The sequence below is a fragment of the Peromyscus eremicus genome, chromosome 4 (assembly GCF_949786415.1).
Source record: "Peromyscus eremicus chromosome 4, PerEre_H2_v1, whole genome shotgun sequence".
Lineage (NCBI taxonomy): Eukaryota > Metazoa > Chordata > Mammalia > Rodentia > Cricetidae > Peromyscus > Peromyscus eremicus.
Window position 1 is genome coordinate 48,514,440 of NC_081419.1, and position 21,300 is coordinate 48,535,739.

Below are 21,300 nucleotides of genomic sequence, written 5' to 3' on the forward strand. Positions count from 1 at the left end.
GTGTGTGTGTGTCTGTGTGTGTGAGTGTGTGCGTGTGTGTGTGTGTGTGTGTGTGCGTGTGTGTGTGCGCGTGTGTGTGCGTGAGTGTGTGTGTGAGTGTGTGTGCGTGTGCATGTGTGCGTGTGTGTGTGCGTGCGCGCGCGCGTGTGTGCGTACGTGTGTGTGTGTGTGTGTGTGTGTGTGTACAGTGTACCCTAGAATCACCCTAACCAAACAGCAAGGTTACCTACAACTATTACCTATTTTTAAAAATTTTCCAAGAAGCCGGGCGGTGATTGGTGCATGCCTTTAATCCCAGCACTCAGAGGCAGAGCCAGGCCTGTGAGTTCGAGGCCAGCCTGGTCTACAGATTGAGATCCAGGACAGGAACCAAAACTACACAGAGAAACCCTGTCTTGAAAAAAAAAATTTCCAAAAACAAAAATTTTGTTGACAACACTTAGATGTTAACCTAGAAAAAGAACTAAACAAAAACAAACAAAAAACAAAAAACAAAACAAAAAAACAACAAAAAACCTGTTTGTTTTAATTTAAATATTTTGTTATTTGTTTGGTTTTTAGACAATTTCACACACTGTGAAGAAGATTGTCAGAGAGAGTTTCCAATCTCACTTCCCTCCGTCAATTCTGGCTCAGTTTGAATTAATCTCTGGTAGTTGACATAGATCTTTAATCATGTCGGTACATTTTGTGATGTACCTGATGCATGGGGAGCCACGGGAGATGCCACTTTCCTTTGTCAGGGTTTCCTAACCATTATGTGCACTCTGGACATAGTTTACCTTGTTCTTCCTGCAAAATTGTAGCCGCTATTTATGATTTTCCTGAGAAAAACTTATTTTTGTCTCTTGAGGCCTGGATTTTCTTCCTTCCTACACAAATATTCATTGAGCTCTTGACCAGCTGCCTCTGGGTTCTGATTTCACCCGCCATATTCTCCCTCTTAGGAACAATAAAAGAAGTTCCTCATTCCTTGTGACAGGGGGTGTTGTGTCCTTGAGGGGATCCAAGTTGACTCAAATTTGACTTCTGAGCAGAAGTCCAGCTCTATAGGCCATCCCTGATTCTCACCCTGGGCATAGCAGCTTAACTATGGCATCTAATGGCTAACTACCCAAATGAATGCAGATTTCTTGACGTTCATTCAATAAGCAATGTGACATTTGCCCCCAGTAAGAGTCCAGTTAGCTGGTCTTCTAGATCAGCTCCCAGGGTTCTGGAGTCCAGTGAAGGAAGAGAGCAAGTAGTCACCACATTCTGGATGTGCAAGTGTTCAGTTAGTTTCCACATTTGAATGATTAAATGCAAAATCTTCTACTCTAGAAAAATCATCCTCAAGAGCTGGAGGAAAATCTGGAGCTATGGCTAGTTCTTCATTAACTTTCTTATTTTTTAATTTAATTTACTATGTATGGATATTATGCCAGCTTGTGTGTCTGTCCACTACATGTAAGCCTGGTACCCATGGAGTCCAGAAGAGGGCATCAGATCCCCAGGAACTAGAGTTTGAGATTGTTCGGGCCACTGTATGGGTGCTGGGGATTGAATTCAGGTCCTTTAGAAGAGCAGCCAGTGCTCTGGACCACTGACCCATCTCTCCAGCCCCCTCTTCATTAACTTTAAAGATTCCCTCATATTTAGATCTTCTTCCTCTTGCCACACTTCTTAAGTATCTCAGTCAGGTTCTGTGTCCTTGCAGAGAGGGTAGAGAGCTCTGCTGAATTTGTTGCCATTTCCAACCTGCTTCCTTTTTTCTTTTCTTTTTTTTCTTTTTTTCTTTTTTTGGTTTTTCGAGACAGGGTTTCTCTGTGTAGTTTTGGTGCCTGTCCTGGATCTTGCTCTGTATACCAGGCAGGCCTCGAACTCACAGAGATCCACCTGGCTCTGCCTCCCAAGTGCTGGAATTAAAGGCATGCGCCACCACTGCCTGGCTTCCAACCTGCTTTCTTGATGCTAAAGTCTGTATTCATCTTGTCTTTTTTAAAAAATTAATTTATTTTTGTTTTACTAGCATTTGTGTTTTGCCTACACATATGTCTATGTGACGGTGTCAAATCTTGGAGTCAGAGACAGTTGTTAGCTGCCATGTGGGTGCTGGGAATTGAACCTGAGTCCTACTAAGCATCTCTCCAGCCCCTGTATTTATCTTTCCTTGCCTCCTTATCTCCTTCTCTCTCTGACCTCACAAAGGATTTATACATTAAAAACAAACAAAGCGAAAGACTTTCTATTCTTCTACTCCAGTCTCAGGAGGCAGAAAGAGTGAAGGCAAATGTTTCAGTGGTCATCTTAGTCAGCTGCCCTTTGAGAGTTACTGTGGTGGGTTACATGAGAAATGCCCCCCGTAGGCTCATGTATTTGAACGCTTGGTCCCCAGTGGCTTGGCTTGTTTGGGAAGGTTTAGGATGTTCATTCATGCTTGAGGAAGTAAGCCACTGGGGGTGGGATTTGAAAGCTTTAAGCTTTCAGTTTGCTCTATTTGCTTTGTGCTCACAGTAAGGGGTGTGAGCTCGCAGCTCCCTGTTCCCGCCACCATGCCTGCTGCTGGCTGCCACACCTCCTACCATGACCGACTCCTCTCCCTCGGGAACCATAAGCCAAATAATTCTTGATTTTTCTTAAGTTGCTTTGATCATAGTATTTTAATCACAGCAACAGAAAAGTAACTGACACAACCACCCCATTAAAAATGTAAATGAACAAAATTAAAAGAAAAATTTAAAGCTTATTTATTCATGTACTTTTATGTATATGAGTGCTCTATTTGCATGTACACCTGCATGTCAGAAGAAGGCATCAGATCCCACTATACATGGTTGTGAGCAACCATGTGGGTGCTGGGAATTGAACTCAGGACCTCTGGAAGAGCAGCCAGTGCTCTTAACTGCTGAGCCATCATCTCTCCAGCCCCCTGATGAATTCTTTTTTCATTTTTGTTTTTCAGGACAGGGTTTCTCTGTGTAGCCCTGGCTGTCCTGAAACTCACTCTGTAGACCAGGTTGGCCTCGAACTTACAGAGATCTGTCTGCTCCTGCCTCACAAGTGCTGGGATTAAAGGTGTGCACCACCACACCCAACTGAAGAAAAATTTAAAAAGCAAGTAATTCTGTGCAAACCATCTTTCTTCTATTGCACACTCAGTTTCTTATTACAGGTTATTGCTACATTCTTGACCCAGGGCATCCTGGTTTTGCATACCAACTAAGAGCCACTTCTTCTGCCTTACACTCTTTTTTCTTTTTCAGTCTTTATTTTTCTTAGTTGCATTTATTTATTTATTTTGTGGGAGGTGAGCATGTGCCCATGCCATTGTGCTTATGTGGAGGTCAAAGGACAACTTGCAGGAGTTAATTCTCTCCTTCCACCATGTGTGGCAGCAAGTACTGGTACCTGTTGGGCCACCTTGTCAGCCCCTGCCTTCTCCATTGGAGGAGGTTTGGTAGACTCTACTCTCTAGCTGATCTGAGATCTCACTAATGTGAACAATGCACTGTTTTTTCCTTTTTCATTATCTCATCAAGTGGTTTAACATTTCTCCTTTCCTTTTGTATACTTTGTGTCACTGTGGTTTTCTTCCTTCATTTAAACTTATAAAGTGTCAACAGCAGTATCACACACACCTAGTATGTGCCAAGAGTTGTCATGTGATGATTAGTCACATGGCACATTAGATGGGCCTTTAAGAATGTCTGTGAAGGATTTTTCTTAATTACATTAATGAACATGGGAATTAAGTATACACAACGTGATTAAAATGAAATTAAGAGTGATAAACATGTTAAATTGCCTAATGTCATAGCAAATGTACAAATGTGAAGAAGCACAAGAATATCTGTGGATTAGTGGACCATTTAGTACATTTTATATTCATCAAAGGTCTGAGCTCCTCAGGGAAAGTAGACATGGGCTCCCACAATCCTGTTGTTACTCTGAGTATCCCCCCCCTCCTGCCCCCCGGAGCTTTCTTTGTACCTAAGTTTGAAATTCTAATCCATCTGCCTCCTGATCCTCTGTCAATCAAATTAGTCTGTTACTTTCTTTTTCTTTTTTTTTTTTTTTTTTTTTTTTTTTGGTTTTTCGAGACAGGGTTTCTCTGTGTAGCTTTGCTCCTTTCCTGGAACTCACTTGGTAGCCCAGGCTGGCCTCGAACTCACAGAGATCCGCCTGGCTCTGCCTCCCGAGTGCTGGGATTAAAGGCGTGCGCCACCACCGCCCGGCATCTGTTACTTTCTAATTCAGCCACATCCAAGTTCTCAAGACAGAGGCAGAATATAGCCAGATTCTTGGTCCCACTTCCCAAGTGCTGGTATTATATGCATGTGCCACCATGCACAGCCAAAGTTTAGATTTCTGTTACAAATTAATGAGTGCATGGTCAGCCTTTATTTCTGATTCTCAGTGTCACTGTGGTTTTCTTCCTTCATTTAAACTTATAAAGTGTCTATATAAAGTTAAAAGCAGAATCTAAAACATTAACACACACCTAGTATGTACCAAGAGTTGTCATGTGATGGTTAGTCACACAGCACAGTAGATGGGCCTTTAAGAATGTCTGTGAAGGATTTTTCTTAATTACATTAATGAACATGGGAAGACCTGCCCACTGTGGGAAACACCATTTCCCTGAGTAGGGTATCCAGGACCCAGTAAAAATGGAGATGGTGAACCATGCACCAGTAAACACACATTCATCTCCAGGTCTTAACTGTGACTGGCTCTCTCAACCTCCTGTCACTCTGACCTCAGTGCTGTGATGGACTGTAACCTGGAACGTATGAGCTAAACCCTTTTTCCCTTCAGTTGCTTTTGGGACATTTTATAGCAGCCACAGGAAAAGGAACTGAGACCTGCTATGAGTAATAGAACATCAGAGAAATATATAATCCCAGGCCTTCGGCACAACTTCCTATCCCAAAGGCCCACATTTAGAAGCATTTCTAAGGATGTAATAGATATAATCATTTTTCTTGTTTGGTAGCAGATGGTGGCCAGCTGTTCACTTCCTTTACTGAAGGCTAAACACAAAGAGAGAAAAAAAAAAAAAATGGCTTATGGTAAATATAAGAACTTCATAAATGAAATCTGGAATTCTAGACACACAAAGGGAAGTGGGCAATTGGGGGTAATTATCAAATTATCCAAGCCAAAATTGCTGTGCTACCTCTATTATCTACATAAAAGAAAATCATTTATGTGGATTGGATTATTCAGATAATTGTCCAATGTTTTGGGGTCTCTGATGAGACAGTCTGGTTGGTCATGGATGAAGACAGAGAATCCACAAATGACTACTGGAAACAGGCAAAGGGATACAGCTCTTTGCCACATGATCAGGACACTGCTACTTGGGGGTAAATGATATTGAGGCAATTTGTAGATTTATAACCCTTTGACCAGGACTTAGGTCTATCACAGAACTGAACAATAACAATCTTTACCTAATGCTTTAAATTACTTTTAATCACAAAAACATTTGACTCATTTCCTCTAACATTATTAGTATTTTATATATGAGACTGAATTTCTTTCCCATATTCCTAATTCCATTCCCCAGCATCTGCTCAACCAATGCTTCTTTCTCCTGCTCTGCTTTTGGTAGTTTTATATTTTCACAACATGTGCACACACACACACACACACACACACACACACACACACATATGAGACGGGGGGTTGGGAAGATGGGAAAGCCTATTTTGAGCTGAACTCAAATGGCACTTTTGCACCTTCTGACAGCTGGCCTTTCTATTCACTAGCTGTAAAGCCGGATTGTTCTGTGGCTTTCACACATTCCTTCCCACTTCCCAGTGGACTCTATGGTTCTTATTTAGCCATTTCTCTGCTGTGGATATTGACATTATTTCTGATTGTTAGCCAGCAATATTCAACTAAATACTGAACACGTGAATATTTCTTCAGGGTAGACTTTGGGCAATTGACTTTTTTCAGAAGGAAAATGATGATTTCCCCTAGAAACCACCATAAGTCGTTTGGGTTAAACAAAGAGACAAGATGGTGGGATTTGTGGGATCCCTTCTCTTCCTTCAGAGACACTTTCGCTGGGGAAGTCACTTTGTTTGGGAATTCTCTTTCTTCCCATATCTCTCCAGCTCTCCAAGCACAGTCTCCTGGAGAGCTCTTTAAAAATAAAGGTTCTGGGGGCTGGAGAGATGGCTCAGAGGTTAAGAGCACTGACTGCTCTTCCAGAGGTCCTGAGTTCAATTCCCAGCAACCACATGGTGGCTCACAACCACCCGCAAGTAGATCTGGTGCCCTCTTCTGGCCTGCAAAGACACATGCAGGCAGAACACTGTATACATAATAAATAAAATAAATCTTTTTTAAAAAAAAAAAAAAAATTCCTAGGCCCTGCCCCCAGAATTTCTGATTTGGTAGGAGTGTGTCTTCAAAAGAAAAGGAGGGCACATTTACATTTTAACAAGTTTCTGGCCGCTGCTGCCTCTACTGCTGGCCAGGGCCACACTGAGAGGCACCCTGCTAGGTGGATCTTAAGAATGGCCTGTGAAAGAGAACTCTGGCCAATTTACTAAGAGCTCCAAACATACTTGCTAGGGAAATATTAGGAACCTTTACACTGATCCAAATATTTCGACAATAGTCCTGGGTTTTTGACAGTAACTGTATTAGGTCAACAGCAAACATGATTTTTTAAAAGTACACCAACAATTCTTTAGGGCAAGGGAGGAGTCAGCATAGCATCTTTGTTAGACGGCCTCCCAAAGGGTCATCTGATCCAACTGTCTCGACAAAGCACCTAGAAATTCCTTGGCAATTCAGAAATTCCTTTGTCAGTTAGCTTCCTGTGGACAGTTCCAGGGTCCGAGCATTTACCTCCTGACCCCAAGGCACCTCACCCCATGACGACCACCACATCATGTGAACTCTGGGTAAAATCTGCCCCCCAGAAGCTTCTGAGCACTTGCCTCAGTTCTGTCCTCTGGCATCACTGAGTAAGTCGTGACTGGAGGTAGTCAGTTGTCATGTTCGCATAAGTCAGAGATTTCAGGGTTGAGATCAACCACCAGAGACATTCACTAAACTGCAGATCCTGGAGGCCAACCCTAGAGATTTAGATTGTGTCAAAAGCCTCCCGGTGTAGCTTGGAAGCCCACGTCTTTCTTTTTTTTAACCTCCAGATGATTCTGGTCTAGGTGGTCTGCACACGACCCTTTAAGAGACCTTGTTTTTTGTTTCTAAGCCCAGTACCTCCAGCTCCTTCAGCATCTACTATCATGACATGATTTGAGTTACCTCACTATCCTGATTTCCTGATTGCTTACTGCTGCCTGTCAACAAATCCCCAAATATACCCAGACCTCCCGACCTTGGTATGTTATTCTTCATAGCACGTATCTCTACCCAAATTGATGTTCTTCCCATTTTTGTTTAATATTTATCTTTCCCACTATTATATAAGCATCATGAGGAAAGGGGAGTGGTCTACATTGCTCATTCATTCACCAGACACCTCCACCAGTGTCTGGCCCATCAGTGGATCCTACATGTATTTGTTATCTTTTTCTTTGCTGTAACAAAATGCCCAAGGCAAGCAGCTTATAAAGAAAAGAGGTTTATTTAGATCATATTTTTTGGAAGTTCAAGTGTATGGCACCAGCAAGAGATCAGCTGTGGAAAGAGTTGTACCTTAGAGCCGTGATAACGGCTGGAACAGCCCACATCTTGTAACAGGAAACCAGAGGCATAGGCTCAGGCTTTTATGATGATCCATTCAGGAGGCCTTCAATGACCTAAAAATTTCCCAATGTCCTCAGCTCTTAAAACTTTAGCTACCTCCAAAACCTACCGCTTGAGGACTGACCCTCAACCAGAGCCTATGGAATCCCTGAACTACAGCATGCACAAAATTTTATTTATGAATAAGCAATGGAGATGGAAAAACCAACATAATATAGAAAACATGGAGACAATATGGGTAAACAGATTCTAAAATGACCCAGGTGAACTCCCGCAAGTTGAACTTTGACCTCCACAGATGCACCTTGGCGTATGTGTACACACACACACACACACACACACACACACACACACACACACACACATACAATAATAATAAAAATAATAATAGCAATATAAAGGCATTGTTTTAAAGAAAATGCAAATTAAGAGCACAGTTTGGTAATCAGCTCTCACATCCATGTGCTCTGCAACCACTGACCCGACCAACTTGTCTTGACAATATTATTTCAAAGTTCACATCTGTACTGAGCATGCACAGATTTTTTTCCTCAAAACTCTGGGAATCTGGGCATCCTGAAACCAATCTCCATGGATACAACTGTATCATTTGCTATATGTGTTGGCAGTCATCAGTAAATTCAGTGACTCCTTGGACTACCATGGGTGGAGAGAGATAAACCCAAGTGATGATATAAATTGGTGTGATCTCTTCAGAAAACATTTTGACTATCGATAGAGTAGTCATGGACATATTCTATGAACTGATATTTTACTTTTGAAAATTATTAGTAGGAAAGGTGTCATACATAGTTTGGGGCCCACTAAGCTTGTTAGGACTGCCCAGTGTTATCAGCCTAGGGGCAAGGACTGCCTGACTTCAGACGTGACTGTGTGTGCCTCTTGGGTCAAGTCCCTCTAGCCTGGGTATTTGCGTTCTGTCTTTCTCTTTTGAGAGGATGACACACAGAAGAAGACAAAAATCATGAGTGGCATACAGAAGTAAAGAAGAATGTGTTCGAAGTGTTCATTTTCTACATATGGTAAGAGGGAACCAGGCAGATGCTACCATTGGTTCATAGGAAAGGTCGGAACAGCACAGCTTCTGAGAAGTAACGGAATGTTGCCATGAATAACAAGCAGGGACAATACTGGTTTTCCATAGTGGGGAAGAAATCAATTAAGACACCACCAGGCTCCTCCGCCGACTGTATGTATCTATCAGGAGTTGCCGTTCAGCAATGCTGAGGACGGAATTGTGTGCACTAAGCAGGCCCTCCACCACTGAGCTTCGGCCCCTGCCCCTGTTTAGAAAGAGCTGCAGAGAGGCTCAGAGAGGATAAACAAGGCTAGAATCTGATAACCCACACGGGTTTGGAAACAATTGACTTTCCTCTCCCAGTCCAAACAGGACGCTGTTAGATGGGAGCCTCACAGCTGCTGCTCAGCCCTAGGAAATCAACACTGTTGGCAAAGGCCTTGTAATCCAGCTCCCCATAGACACACGCAGGTTCTAGAGGCAAAAAATGCTGGGGCATCACAGGCGCCAGTTAGAGAGTCAGGCCGTGCTGTGAGGGTTGTGGGCTCCAGAGACACAACGTGAGAGGAACAGAGGCCTGTGTTTGCATTGAGAAGATGGCCTCAGATCTTCCTCTTACTGTTCCCAACTGTGGGCCATGCTTCTTTCTGCCTTCTTCCTCGATTCAAAGGCAGACAGACAGACAGATGATAGGTGTGTATATATGTGGCATATAAAAAGGATACACACACACACACACACACACACACACACACACACACACACACACCAACAACTCAGCTCCCTCAGAGGGGCCAGCTAGGCCTTTGAAGCAGGAGTCACAGGGTTTGGTCAGGGCAGGGAAGCTTTGCTTGTGAGCATGCGGAGAGACAGTTGGACTGCTTATCCCAGTTTCTCACTCACAGTTCAGAAACCTCTCGTCTATGGGGAGAGGAATTCACCCAAGGAAGAAGTGCCATTTGCTAGTGAGGAAAGGACTCACCTGACATATCCTCCTCTTGTTTCGAGGGTTTGGGCAGGCCTGGTTTCTACCTGTCACAGCATCGTCAGAAGCAGAGAAGAGGGGCTGGAGAGATGGCTCAGAAGTTAAGAGCACTGACTGCTCTTCCAGAGGACCTGGGTTTGATTCCCAGGATCCACATGACAGCTCCTGGGCTCATCAGGTATTCCATAGACACAGAGGGAGTGTGTGTGTGTGTGTGTGTGTGTGTGTGTGTGTGTGTGTGTGTGTGTGTGTATAGCCAGGAGAGAGATAGAGATAGATAAAGAGACAGACAGAGTCAAACAGAGAGAAAGAGAGAGAAGCCGAGAGAGAGAGAGAGAGAGAGAGAGAGAGAGAGAGAGAGAGAGAGAGAGAGAGAGAGAGAGAAGTTTAAAATGTTCCCTTGAGCTCTCTTACTCATATGGTTAGTTTTATTCTGACATTTTGCTACATGGTTTTTATTAGTCACATCTGATCTTTGTGGCTTCCATCACTGTCTCCTCCTCCTCCTCCTCCTTCAAGATTTATGGAACATTTTGTACCGTTTCATTGTATCTTCTTTGTGGATCTGTTACTTGTAGCTCTTTGCTTGGCTATTTTAGGGCTTGCTTTGTGATTTATGCCACACCTCCTTCTTTTTCTTAGCCCACCTTAAATCACCGTTGTGCCTTTCTACACAAGGAGCATACATAAAGCTCTTGTGATAATCCACTCCGGTTCCTGCTCTCCTGCCCTTTATACTATACTGGCCCTGTATTTCATGTCTCCGTGTATGAGAAACCCGATATACTGCTATCATTTTTGCTCAGTCAAGAGTAGGGTAGAGATATTTAAGTCATGAGAAAAGTATTTTGGATAGTTAGCTAGTTCTTATACTATGTCTTTCAGTCCTTTCGGTAGAATGATACTCCTTCTGTCTGGAACAGTTTTCTTTCTCCAGGGATGGACTTCCTTTATCACTTCTTTCGGAGACGATCATCTAGGGATAAATTCTTTCAGCTTTTATGTGTCTTAAACAGTCTTATCTTGCCTTTGTTTTTGTGTGGTATCTTCCTGAATGTTGAATTTATTTTCTTTCGGGGCTTTCAAGATTTTGCTCCACTGCTTTCTCACTCACATTGTTCTGTTAAGAACTTGCCAGGTACTGGCAGCGCACGCCTTTAATTCCAACATTGGAGAAGCAGAGGCAGGCAGATCTCGGTGAGGTCAAGGCCAGCCTGGTCTACAGAGTGAGTTCCAGGGCAGCCAGGGCTACACAGAGAAACCCTGGCTCAGAAAGAGGGAGGGGGGAAGAACTCTGCTGTTCAATTTGTTTATATTCCTCTCTGTGTAGCTTGTCTTTTTTCTGTAAGATTTTCTCCTTATCACTGCTTTTGAGTTCATGTTTAATGTAGTTTTAATGTAGCTGCCTTCAGTTTGTGTGTGAGTCCACTGAGCTTCTTCAAATGTTGGTTTATAGTTTTTATTAAACTTCAGAAAGTTCTAATCACACTTTCTTTGTACTTTTTTCCCTATGGCCCCTTTTCACCCTCTTTAGGAACTCCAGTTAGATATATTTAAGCCTCTTGAGAATGACCCACAATTCACTAAACTTTTTGCTTTTTAAATTAAGTTTTCTCTGCTTCGATTTTTTAAAAAGTTATCTCTATTTGTGTGTGTGTGTGTGTGTGTGTGTGTGCACGCGCGCACACGCACGCGTTTATGACAGCCAAAAGAGGATCTTGAGTCTCCTGAGTTGGAGTCACAGGCACTTTCTGAGCCCCCATCCTGGATGCTAGGAGCCAAACTCGGGTCCTCTGCAAGAGCAGTGAGCACTCTTGACTGCTGAAGCACATCCCCAGCACCCAGTTTTCTTTTGCATCGTGTCTGCTATCATGTTCACGCATAGTCAGGCTCCCTCATCTTGTTCTCTTAGAAGTCACCTGTGGCCAAGTCCACTTTGTGCAGTTTTCACCTCAGACACTGGAGTTTTCACTTCTAAAAGTTCTTTTGGTGTTTTAAAAAAATATCTTTTGGGCTGGTGGGGTGACTCAGTGGTTAGGAGCATTAACTGCTCTTCCAGAGGACCTGGGTTCAGTTCCCAGCACCCACATGGTGGTTCACAGCTGTCTGTAACTTCAGTTCTGGGGACCCGATACCCATAGCAAAAACACAAATGCACATAAAATAAAATTTAAGAAAATAAATAAAAAATATCTTTTATATCTCCATAACTTTTTGAACATTTGAAATACCATTAAAATAACTATTTTAATATCCTTCTTTGTTAAGAAAAAAAAGCCAGGTAGTGGCACAGGCCTTTAATCCAGCACTTCAGGAGCCAGAGGCAGGTGGATCTCTGTGAGTTAGTCCACAGAATGAGCTCCAGGACAGCCAAGGCTACACAGAGAAACCCTGTGTTGAAAAACCAAAAGCAACCAAACAACCAAACAAACAAACACAATCCTTCTCTGTTTTAAAATTTTCTTAATGCATTTATTTTACTATTTTATATGTATGAGGGTTTTGCCTGCATATATGTCCTGTTATCATGTGCATGCCTGGTGCTTGCAGAGGTCAGAAAAGAGCATCGGATGCCCTGGAACTGGAGTTCCAGAAGGCTGTGAGCCACCATGTGGGTGCTGGGAATTCAACACTAGTCCTCTGAAAGAGAAACAAGTGTTATTACCCACTGACCCAGCTCTCCAGCCTCCATCCGTCTCCACTAATTTTAATACCCACGTCACTTCTTGATTCTTTTCTGTTGATTTTTTTTTCCCTTTTTTATCACAGGTCATAGTTTCCTGCATGCCTAGTAATCTTGATGCCAAATATTAACAATTTTATGTTTGTTTGTTTGTTGTTGTTTTTTGATTTTTTTGGACACAGCTAAACAATTTGGGAACAATTTTGCCCTTGTGGGTCTTGTTCTTTAGATTTCGGGGGTACCGCTATTTATGATTAATATTTTCTCATTGACAAAGCAAGACCCTCTGAGCATTCTATTCATCGTCCTGTGAATTAGATGATCAACAAACCTGCTTGGCAGGAACAGGTGCTGTTAGCAGTCCTGTGTGAGAGGCAGGTTCAGTCACAGTTCCTCCCTGGGCCTTGGGTGGTTTCCTCCTATGTAAGTGCCAATCCAAACTCTGCTGAATATTCCAGAATTCCCTCTTGGGCCCTCTACAGTACTCTGTCCTACAGCTTCTAGCTGCCCTGGTTCTTCCCGCACAAGTGGTCATGTCTGAAGTCTGATTAGGAAGCGCAGCTCTGCCCATACTGTATGTAGATGGACTCAGTTACTTCTTTATAGGAAGTAAAATACCCTCCCTGGTAGTGGACAGGAACACTCAGAAGATTCTGGAACTCTGGATGCATCTTCTCCTTTGTGCACTTGTAGGTACTATGTAGACAGCCAAGTCTCCTTTTCTTCATTTCTTCCTGGTGGTCCCCAGGCTTTTCTACCTCTCTATTTGGTCTTTAGAACTTTCCAGCCTGCTCCTTTTTGGTAGAGTGGAGAGGTTCTCATGGACCTGTCGGTCTTTGCTCTTGGATCATCCTTGAAGAGCCATGGCTATTCATTCAGAGCACTTTCTTTAAAATAAAAAAAAAGGATTTTTTTTTTTTTGCACTTGCTTTCTCATGGACAAAGCAAGACCCTCTGAGCATTCTATTCATCGTCCTATGAATATAGGACGTGTGACATGTGACACCTGTATGCCTATGGGTGCCAGAAGAGACTACCTGGAGGAAGAGTTACAGGCAGTTGTGAGTTGTGGGGCTTTTGTAAGGGTAGCATGCACTCTTAACTGCTGAGCCATCTCTCCAGCCACAAGAGCACTTTCTAAGACAGGGTGTAGTTTATACCAGATACTCACAGTCTTAAATCCCACATCCACCATAGGAGCCGGGGAAGGAGGAGGAGGAGGGGGAGGAGAGGGAGGAGGGAGATGAAGAGGGGGAGGAGGAGGCTGCAACACTGTTCATCTGGTTCCTTTTCCCACGGGTGAGAACTCAGGAACGTCCACAGTCACACAGAGATGATCCGACTCTGACCTCAGTGCTCAGACTCCAAACTGTGAGATTGATCCTGTCCAGTAGAAGCAGCTGCATCAGGGAAGAACTGGTTTGGGCAACGTCGTCAGGGGTCCAGACTTTCAAAGCAGAATTCTAGTCTTACTGCTTTGCTATTGCGTCCCTCTTGCTTGTTCAGGTCATGGAGTGGCTTCTGGAAGAAGATGGTGGGATCGATCTGGTCAAACCAACCCGCCACTTCTGGCAAGACTCTTGGTCTGGTTCCATCCCTACCATCTTTACAGTGAAGCATCTGGGGACTCAACATGCTTTTCATCAGGAAATCTGCTTGAATGAATACGAAAGTATGAGTTACTCCATAGAAGAAATACCTTATGCTGGTGTCCTGTCTTAGTTAGGGTTTCTATGGCTGTGAGAAGACACCATAATCATGGCAACTCTTTCTTTTACAAAAAAAAAAAAATACTTATTTAACTTTATTTTATGTCCATATGAGGGTGTCAGATCCCCTGGAACTGGAGTTACAGGCAGTTGTAAGCTGCCATGTGGGTGCTGGGAACTGAACCCAGGTCCTCTGGAAGAGCAACCAGTGCTCTTAACCACTGAGCCATCTCTCCAGCGTGACAACTCTTATAAAGGAAAACATTTAATTGAGGTGGCGGCTTACAGTTTCAGAGTTTCAGTCCAGTTTCATCATGGCGGGGAGCATGACAGCGTGCCGGCAGATGTGGTATTGGAGCGGAGAGTCCTACATCTTGCAGGCAACAGGAAGCTGACTGAAACACCAGGCAGTATCCTGAGCATTGGAAACCTCAAAACCCGCCCCCACATTGACACACTTCCTTTCCTCCAGCAAGGCCACACCCACTCCAACAAAGCCACATCTCCTAATAGTGCCACTCCCTATGAGATTATGGGGGCCAATTACATTCAAACTACCACAGCTGCTGTGACTCAGAAGGTCAGGTCTCTTCTAGGGCATCTCTTGCGCTTTCACTTCCTGCCTGCCTTTGCCGTATCTCTTTTTGAACTAAGCCAATATGAATATTATCATCACAATAAATTAAGAGGTTTGGGGTAAGTCATTATTACTTATGTTAGTTTAGGAAATATTCTGCCCATTTAGAAATAAACAATTGCTAAGAAACATTCACAGCTTCCCAAAAAAGAAATAGAAACCCTTGGATGGAGAATGGGATCCTGTCTTACATTGCATTCAGCTTTACACATTGCCTTTTGCTCATTGGGTGTTCTATAAATGTTCCATCATCAGTAGTATCAAGGGACATGCCAAGCAAGCCTGGGTTGCTGGGCTGCTGACACCCTGGGTAGCACACTGCTGGGCCCAAGAATTTAGAAAACCCTAGTTTTCCATGGACTCTCTCACTTGAAGCTCCCTGTACACCCCCTTGTATAAATTTGCCAACAATTCCCACCATCCCTGGACACCAGGACAGTCTTTCTGCTGAGATCAAAGCCAAGTGAGAGCAGCCACGATGAAAATGATCGTCCTGGAGAAGTGGAGGCTGAAGATGAAGTGGATGCCCCAGCTGCCTGGACCAGCCCAGGGACGGTCTCAGCTCCTGGCAGTCCCTTCTCTAACTGAGCCGGAGCAAGGGCTTAGCTGATGATCTGAGCACCTGTTCTTAGTGGCTGAGAACACGGTTCCTCTTCCCTACAGGGGGAAGGACACTCTGATTCTCTCAGAATTCAAATGTGTCCATCAAATATGGCCTCATATCTTACCTGCAAAATAGTCTCACAGCACAGTAATAAGTTGACTCAAGTACGGATCGGGTATGTTTATTTCCCCACAAACAGAAAGGGAAGGGTCTCTTTGACAGGAAAGAGGGAATATGTTTCATGTTTTGATAATCTCTTACAAGTAAAACCAGGTCTGTATTTTAAAGGAATTTCTAAATAGCAGATTAGAATTGTTTGGGAAATGGAAAAAAAAAAAAATTCCTCTGACAAGGAAATGTAGTTTATTTGAAAGTTTTGAAAAGGTTAAATTAATTATAGATGGCAGCAGAGAGCAGAACCAGGAACCTTGCAAGTTGTCCTGAAGAAAAAAAAAACTAAGGTAACATTTTCTGAAAGAAAAATATAGAGTCAAGTAGCTTTGTAAAAATGAGAATATAAAAAGGGAAAGAAAGGCTGGGGACAGACCTCAGTAGCAGAGTGTGAGACCAGCATGCCCAAGGTCCTGGACTTGGCCTTCAGGATGGACGAGTGTGGAGGAGGAGGAAGAGGAAAATCTTCTTGGCAGTGATGACATGCGGGACATGCTACCCCAAAATGTGCCATCTTGGCTCCTGAGCAAAACAGCAGAATCAGGAAGGTCAGTGTGACCTTGCTGTTCCTCAGCGAGACAGACTGTGATGCTGGTGGATGAGACCCTCGATAAATAGATGTAAGAGCTTAGTGTGACTCCTCCGCTCAGAGAAGAGAGGCATTCTCCTCTCTAAGGACACAGGGATTCACAGGGTAACCCGAGCACTCAGGCCTTCCAAGTCCTTCCAAGGTGCTGTCCTGAGGCAGCACCCTCCTGTTCAATTGCCTGTCTCCACCACTTCATCAAGCTGGGCATAAGAATATGCACGAGTGACTGTGTTTTAGGACTTCACTTCCTTATGAAAGAAGGCTCCCATGCCGTGGACAACTGACATCAGATAAATATGCGTGCCTTTTTCTTGTTACTCTGTCTTTTGTTATAGGGGCCACAGTTGTGATCCTGGTTATGAGCGAGGAGAAGAGACTTTGCCTCTTCTACAGTGTGCTACTCTTTGACCCTACCCTGAAACCTTTTCTCCCCAAAGTTTAGACAGTCACTGAAATGAGGTTATTCGAGAAAACAAACGTGCTAGTGTTGACTACATCAAGAAGACATGCCTCCTCCACACAGAAACTCAAGGATCACCTGCCAGCGACACTATGCCTCAGATGGGACTTTTCAAAGCCCTGTCAAAATACCTGCAATGACTTTAAATTATTCTAAGAGTAACCTTAACATTTACAATTATGACGTTCACTAGAGCAGCTATCTGAATCCCAGCGTTCTAATGGGGCAGGTATTTTAATTTTGCATGCACAAGACAAGAAGCAGATATTGAACATGGGTTAGAAAAGACAACATTAAAAGAAAAAATATGAATGTAGGGAAAAGCAAAGACGTGAGCTGTAAATTGTGAATCTTTCACTACTTACTGGACTCTTATTGGCGGTCAGGAAAAATTTACTAGTTAGGAAGAAAATGAGCCTTGTCCGTGGGTCCTAAATGATTCTACTGTTAAACTACCCAATGACTGAAGAGGCTTTGCTGTGTGCTTTTGTTTTGTAGGTACTATTACTTGGCATTCCGAGCACATCAAACACCTCCTGCTAACAAAGAGAGCTGTGTTGCTATCTTGGAAAAATCCAGATTAGATCGCTGGGTCCTGGGGAAAACAAAGGTAGCGCTCTCTCTTTATTGTTCAGACTGTCACCTGTGATGCTCTCCTGTCACGGAGGACTAGCAAACACGGCTTTTGTACCTGGTGCCCCATAGCAGGCAAGACTCCAACTTAAAAAATGGTCTTTGCTGGTCTTAACTTGGAAGACTGGGACCTACAAGCCAGAGCAGGATGGTGGTACGCTGTTCTGTAATTTGAGAGCCTTTTAGCATTTCAAGAGAGAGAGAGATCTTTGAATGCACTTTAAAATGTCCCTTTCTCCATACTTCATGATGGAGCACACATGTTAACGTATAAATCACAGTCTCGGCAGCGATGAGTTTCCTGTAGAGTTTTGCTCATTTTGGTGTTAGATCTGTGCTGTTTATTGCATACTCTGATTTTACTTTCATCGTGTGTAGCTTTTCATTTGGGGAAACATCATGTCCCTGTGGGAGCCCAGGTTGTTATGGTTCAATTCTGTAAGGCCTGTTCCAGCCTGCCTGTGGATTTCCTCTGTGGAAATTAGATCACTGAGGGTCAGCCGGATCTCCTGGCCTCCTGACCATCTCCCCAGGTTGGGTTTGTTGCTCAGCACCTCCATCAGAGGCTATGAGGAGCAATGAGGGAAGAGCTGGCCTGAGAAAATAGAACTCCTGGCTGCTGGGAGGCAGTCCCAACTAACACCTGGGATTAGCGAAACCCCACAACCTCATTTTAGAAGGGGAACTGTATTCACCAGCCCCTCCTCCAGAAATCACCAATATATGCCTAAGTTAAATCACTATGAACTTTACTTAGATAATGGCTTTAGTATTTGCATGAGAAATAGCCTGCAATGGAGAGATTTTCCGTTGGGAAGCCCAATGTAACACTAAAACAATGATTCCTTTTAGGTTTTCCTCAAATATTACCACGTGGAGCAGTTAAATTTGCTTCTGCGAGAAGTCATAGGCCGAGTGGTCATGCTGCAGGCGTATACCAAGGGCTGGCTCGGAGCCAGGAGATACAAGCGAGCCAGAGAGAAGAGGGAGAAGGCTGCCATAACCATCCAGTCAGGTATGCGGCCTAGTTCTGGCCAGTACTGCCTCTTGGTATTTCCTTGAGGGCTGGGGGCCACTCACCTAGGACTCCCCCCTTTCCCTTTCTCCCTTCTTCTCCTTGTCTTCCCTTACTTCAGCAAACATTTTTCAAGTACCTACATGAGTCAAGCCTCATACTAAGCACTGAGCATGTAGCCAAGGTTATCCCTTTATGGTCTCTGACCTCAAAGAGAAACAAACATACAAGCCATTAGAACACCCTGGGGTGAGTCGTGAGACACAGGCGGTGTGAGCTGAACAATGATGTCCAACTCCATCACTCCACACGGGCCTGTCTCCTGAAATGACAGATAACATACACGTAGGGTCCACCCAGATCGCACCATCACAATGACTAACATCATCCTCGTAGGGTTTTGTAGCACAGCTGGGACTTATAAACAGAGGAAACGAGCCTCTAGGCTTTATCCAAGCTGTCTGATGCCTCTGTCCATGTGCATATGTTATGGGTGCTAGGAATAATACCTGACTTTTGTGCTCCTGATGAGTGGTTAAAAGCACCAGACCTTGAATTCATAAGACTGATTTCTTGGTACTCTCATAACAAGAAACCATAGTGTGCTTTAGCATGCCTTAGACCTCATGAGCTTGTCCGGAGGCTTGAGGATGCTCAGGCTAACATGGAGACAGAGAAGAAGGCTGCTCATCTTGGCTGGAGACTGCGCATCACCTCTGTCTGAAGGATGTCTGTCTCCCGCACTCCGTTCTCTCTCTCCTCTTGGCTCTCTCCCTTACCTTCCCTTTCCATGGAAGATGTTGCCCCTTCCTCAACAAACACTTGCTCTGTGCCTCCCTCTGCCCCCTTTATCTTCATCTCCAATTATACCTTTCTCCTGAACATAAAATGATTAAAAGGACTGGGTTAGTTCAGTGCCTCCCACCATCCACCCCCCCAAGCCCTAAACCCCAGCTTAAACCTGGGTGCTCAAGGCAGGGTTTCCCCCATGCTTGGGAAGACAGGAAACCACCTCACCTGGGGCCAGGGGCTCCCACTATTACTAAATAGAACTCAAACTGTTCTGGAAGAATCTCTGTTTAACTAAAAACAGTTCCTCAGAAGCATTTTGAAAACTTGACTGAAAGTTCAGAAAGGCCCGTCCTCCACTGTAGCTCATCTGCTGATTTTGCTCAGGGAGAAGGCAGGGGTGGGGGGTGGAGAGGTGGAGCGGGGGCGGAGGGATGGGGATGAGAGAAACAGATTGGAGGTGGAACAGCTTATATCAATTCTCTGGCACGTTTTTAAATTAATGTCATCCCCGGCACATGGTTTTATATTTTTAGCCTGGAGAGGATATGATGCTCGGAAGAAATTGAAGCAAATCAGCCACAGAAGGCGTGAGTCTGCAGTTCATAGTCAAGCAGGTAATTAAAACATCATTTCTGCAGTGTCCACTCGAAATGTTCTGTGATTCCATTCAAATGAGTTCAGAGAAGCTGACGGCTAATGACAGAGGAGCCCTGGGGTGAGTCAGAAGTCCTGGTGTGTGTATGTCCCGGCAGCTCTCCTGGCTGGGGTCCTGAGGCACTGTGCACATTTACCAGGGGCTGTGCTTACTAAGAAGGCTCTCAGGAGGCGTTCTTATGTTCCTACTGCAACAGAAGAGGAAACCGAGGCCCAGAGAAGGGGCGGAACCCATCCCTTACTACACAGCTTGCTAACAGCAGGGCTGGACTTTGGAAGCTAGGCAGTTTGGACTGAGCACATTTGATACGATGTTGCTCCTGGACAAGACTCTTTCCCTTCTTGGAATCATAAGTCTGTCATCAGTGAAATGGGAACAGCTGGCTTTAAAGATGTGTGATGGCCGGTGTGATAGCGCACGCCCTTACTCCCAAGGAGGCAGAGGCAGACAGATCTCTGTGAGTTCGAGGCCAGCCTGGTCTACGGAGGGGGTTCCAGAACAGCCAGGACTACACAGAGAAACCCTGTCTTGAAAAACTGGGGGGCAGGGGGAAAGGGGTATATGGTGATTTGTAAGGCCTGTCTGACTCTCAGTATCACAGAGGAGGGGGAACTCAGGGATATCCCCCAAAATCCACGTCTGTGTGGCTAGCGCAATCTTTTCTAAGCCCCGGTGATCGCAAGAGCACACAGTGGATCTTGGGGTCTGCTCACCCCTAGCAGCCTGGGAGCTATGAACTTTGGTTGCTGGTACTTGAGTCACTCCCTGGTTCAGGGGTCACGGGGCTCTTCCGTAAATGCCATGTCCTGTGTGGCTGCCAAGCCAGGGTTCCTCCCTAGTGTGAAGCTGCAAATCTCAAACTGAGATTCTGGAAGACTCGGGATCTTGACCATGCCAACAGTTCCAGGAGTGCAAGAACCTAGAGACAGAATGAGCTCATGGAGGGCAATGCAGTCACAGGGAGAGAGGGGGTTCCGAAGCAAACCCTTCAGTCAGACAGCAGGCCCAGGCCAGAGCCAAACTCCAAGGCGTCCCTCTCAGAATTCTTAGGCCATGGAGGAGGCCAGGCATCTTCACTAAGAGCGCAGATATTTTGGAGGTAGGAGTGCCCTTCCAATGCAAACGTTTGCACATAGCACCATCTTCTAGTCGTTTCTAACCTCTGCCACTTCAAAGCCCCATGAAAAGTGAACAAGTTCTTGTTGCAGCTTAAGAAACACAAACTCAAAGTGCATCTTGTGTTCACTACTTATTGCCAGCTCTCTCTCTCTCTCTCTCTCTCTCTCTCTCTCTCTCTCTCTCTCTCCCTCCCTCCCTCCCTCTCTCTCTCTCCCTCTCCCTCTCTCTCTGTCCAAGAGGATACCAGCTGATTCCAGATTTTGCAATATGCTCAACATATGTTGTAAAGCAAAATCTTTAAGCCTGTGTGTTGCTGATCCATTGAGTCCATTATATAAAAATCATGACATGTCTGAAAATCACATTTGAGGGCCAGGTGAACACTGCTTCAAAGCACCACAGGCTGGCATCATGCCCTCTGTCTTAAGACAGTGATGGGCGGCTGTGCTTCATCCTTGAAGCACACGTGGGTGGGTACCACGGAAGGTTAATT

At 44.4% G+C, this 21,300-nt stretch overlaps 1 protein-coding gene across 1 annotated transcript in view; it reads left to right on the top strand.

Moving 5' to 3' along the window:
• The window catches only part of Myo3b (myosin IIIB), a 293,027-nt gene that overhangs the window by 152,529 nt on the left and 119,198 nt on the right, over positions 1-21,300 (top strand). The window contains exons 28-30 of the mRNA XM_059260661.1: positions 17,092-17,203; positions 18,079-18,241; positions 19,567-19,647. Coding sequence (XP_059116644.1) covers positions 17,092-17,203; positions 18,079-18,241; positions 19,567-19,647 — 356 coding nt within the window. The remainder of the gene's footprint in view (positions 1-17,091; positions 17,204-18,078; positions 18,242-19,566; positions 19,648-21,300) is intronic.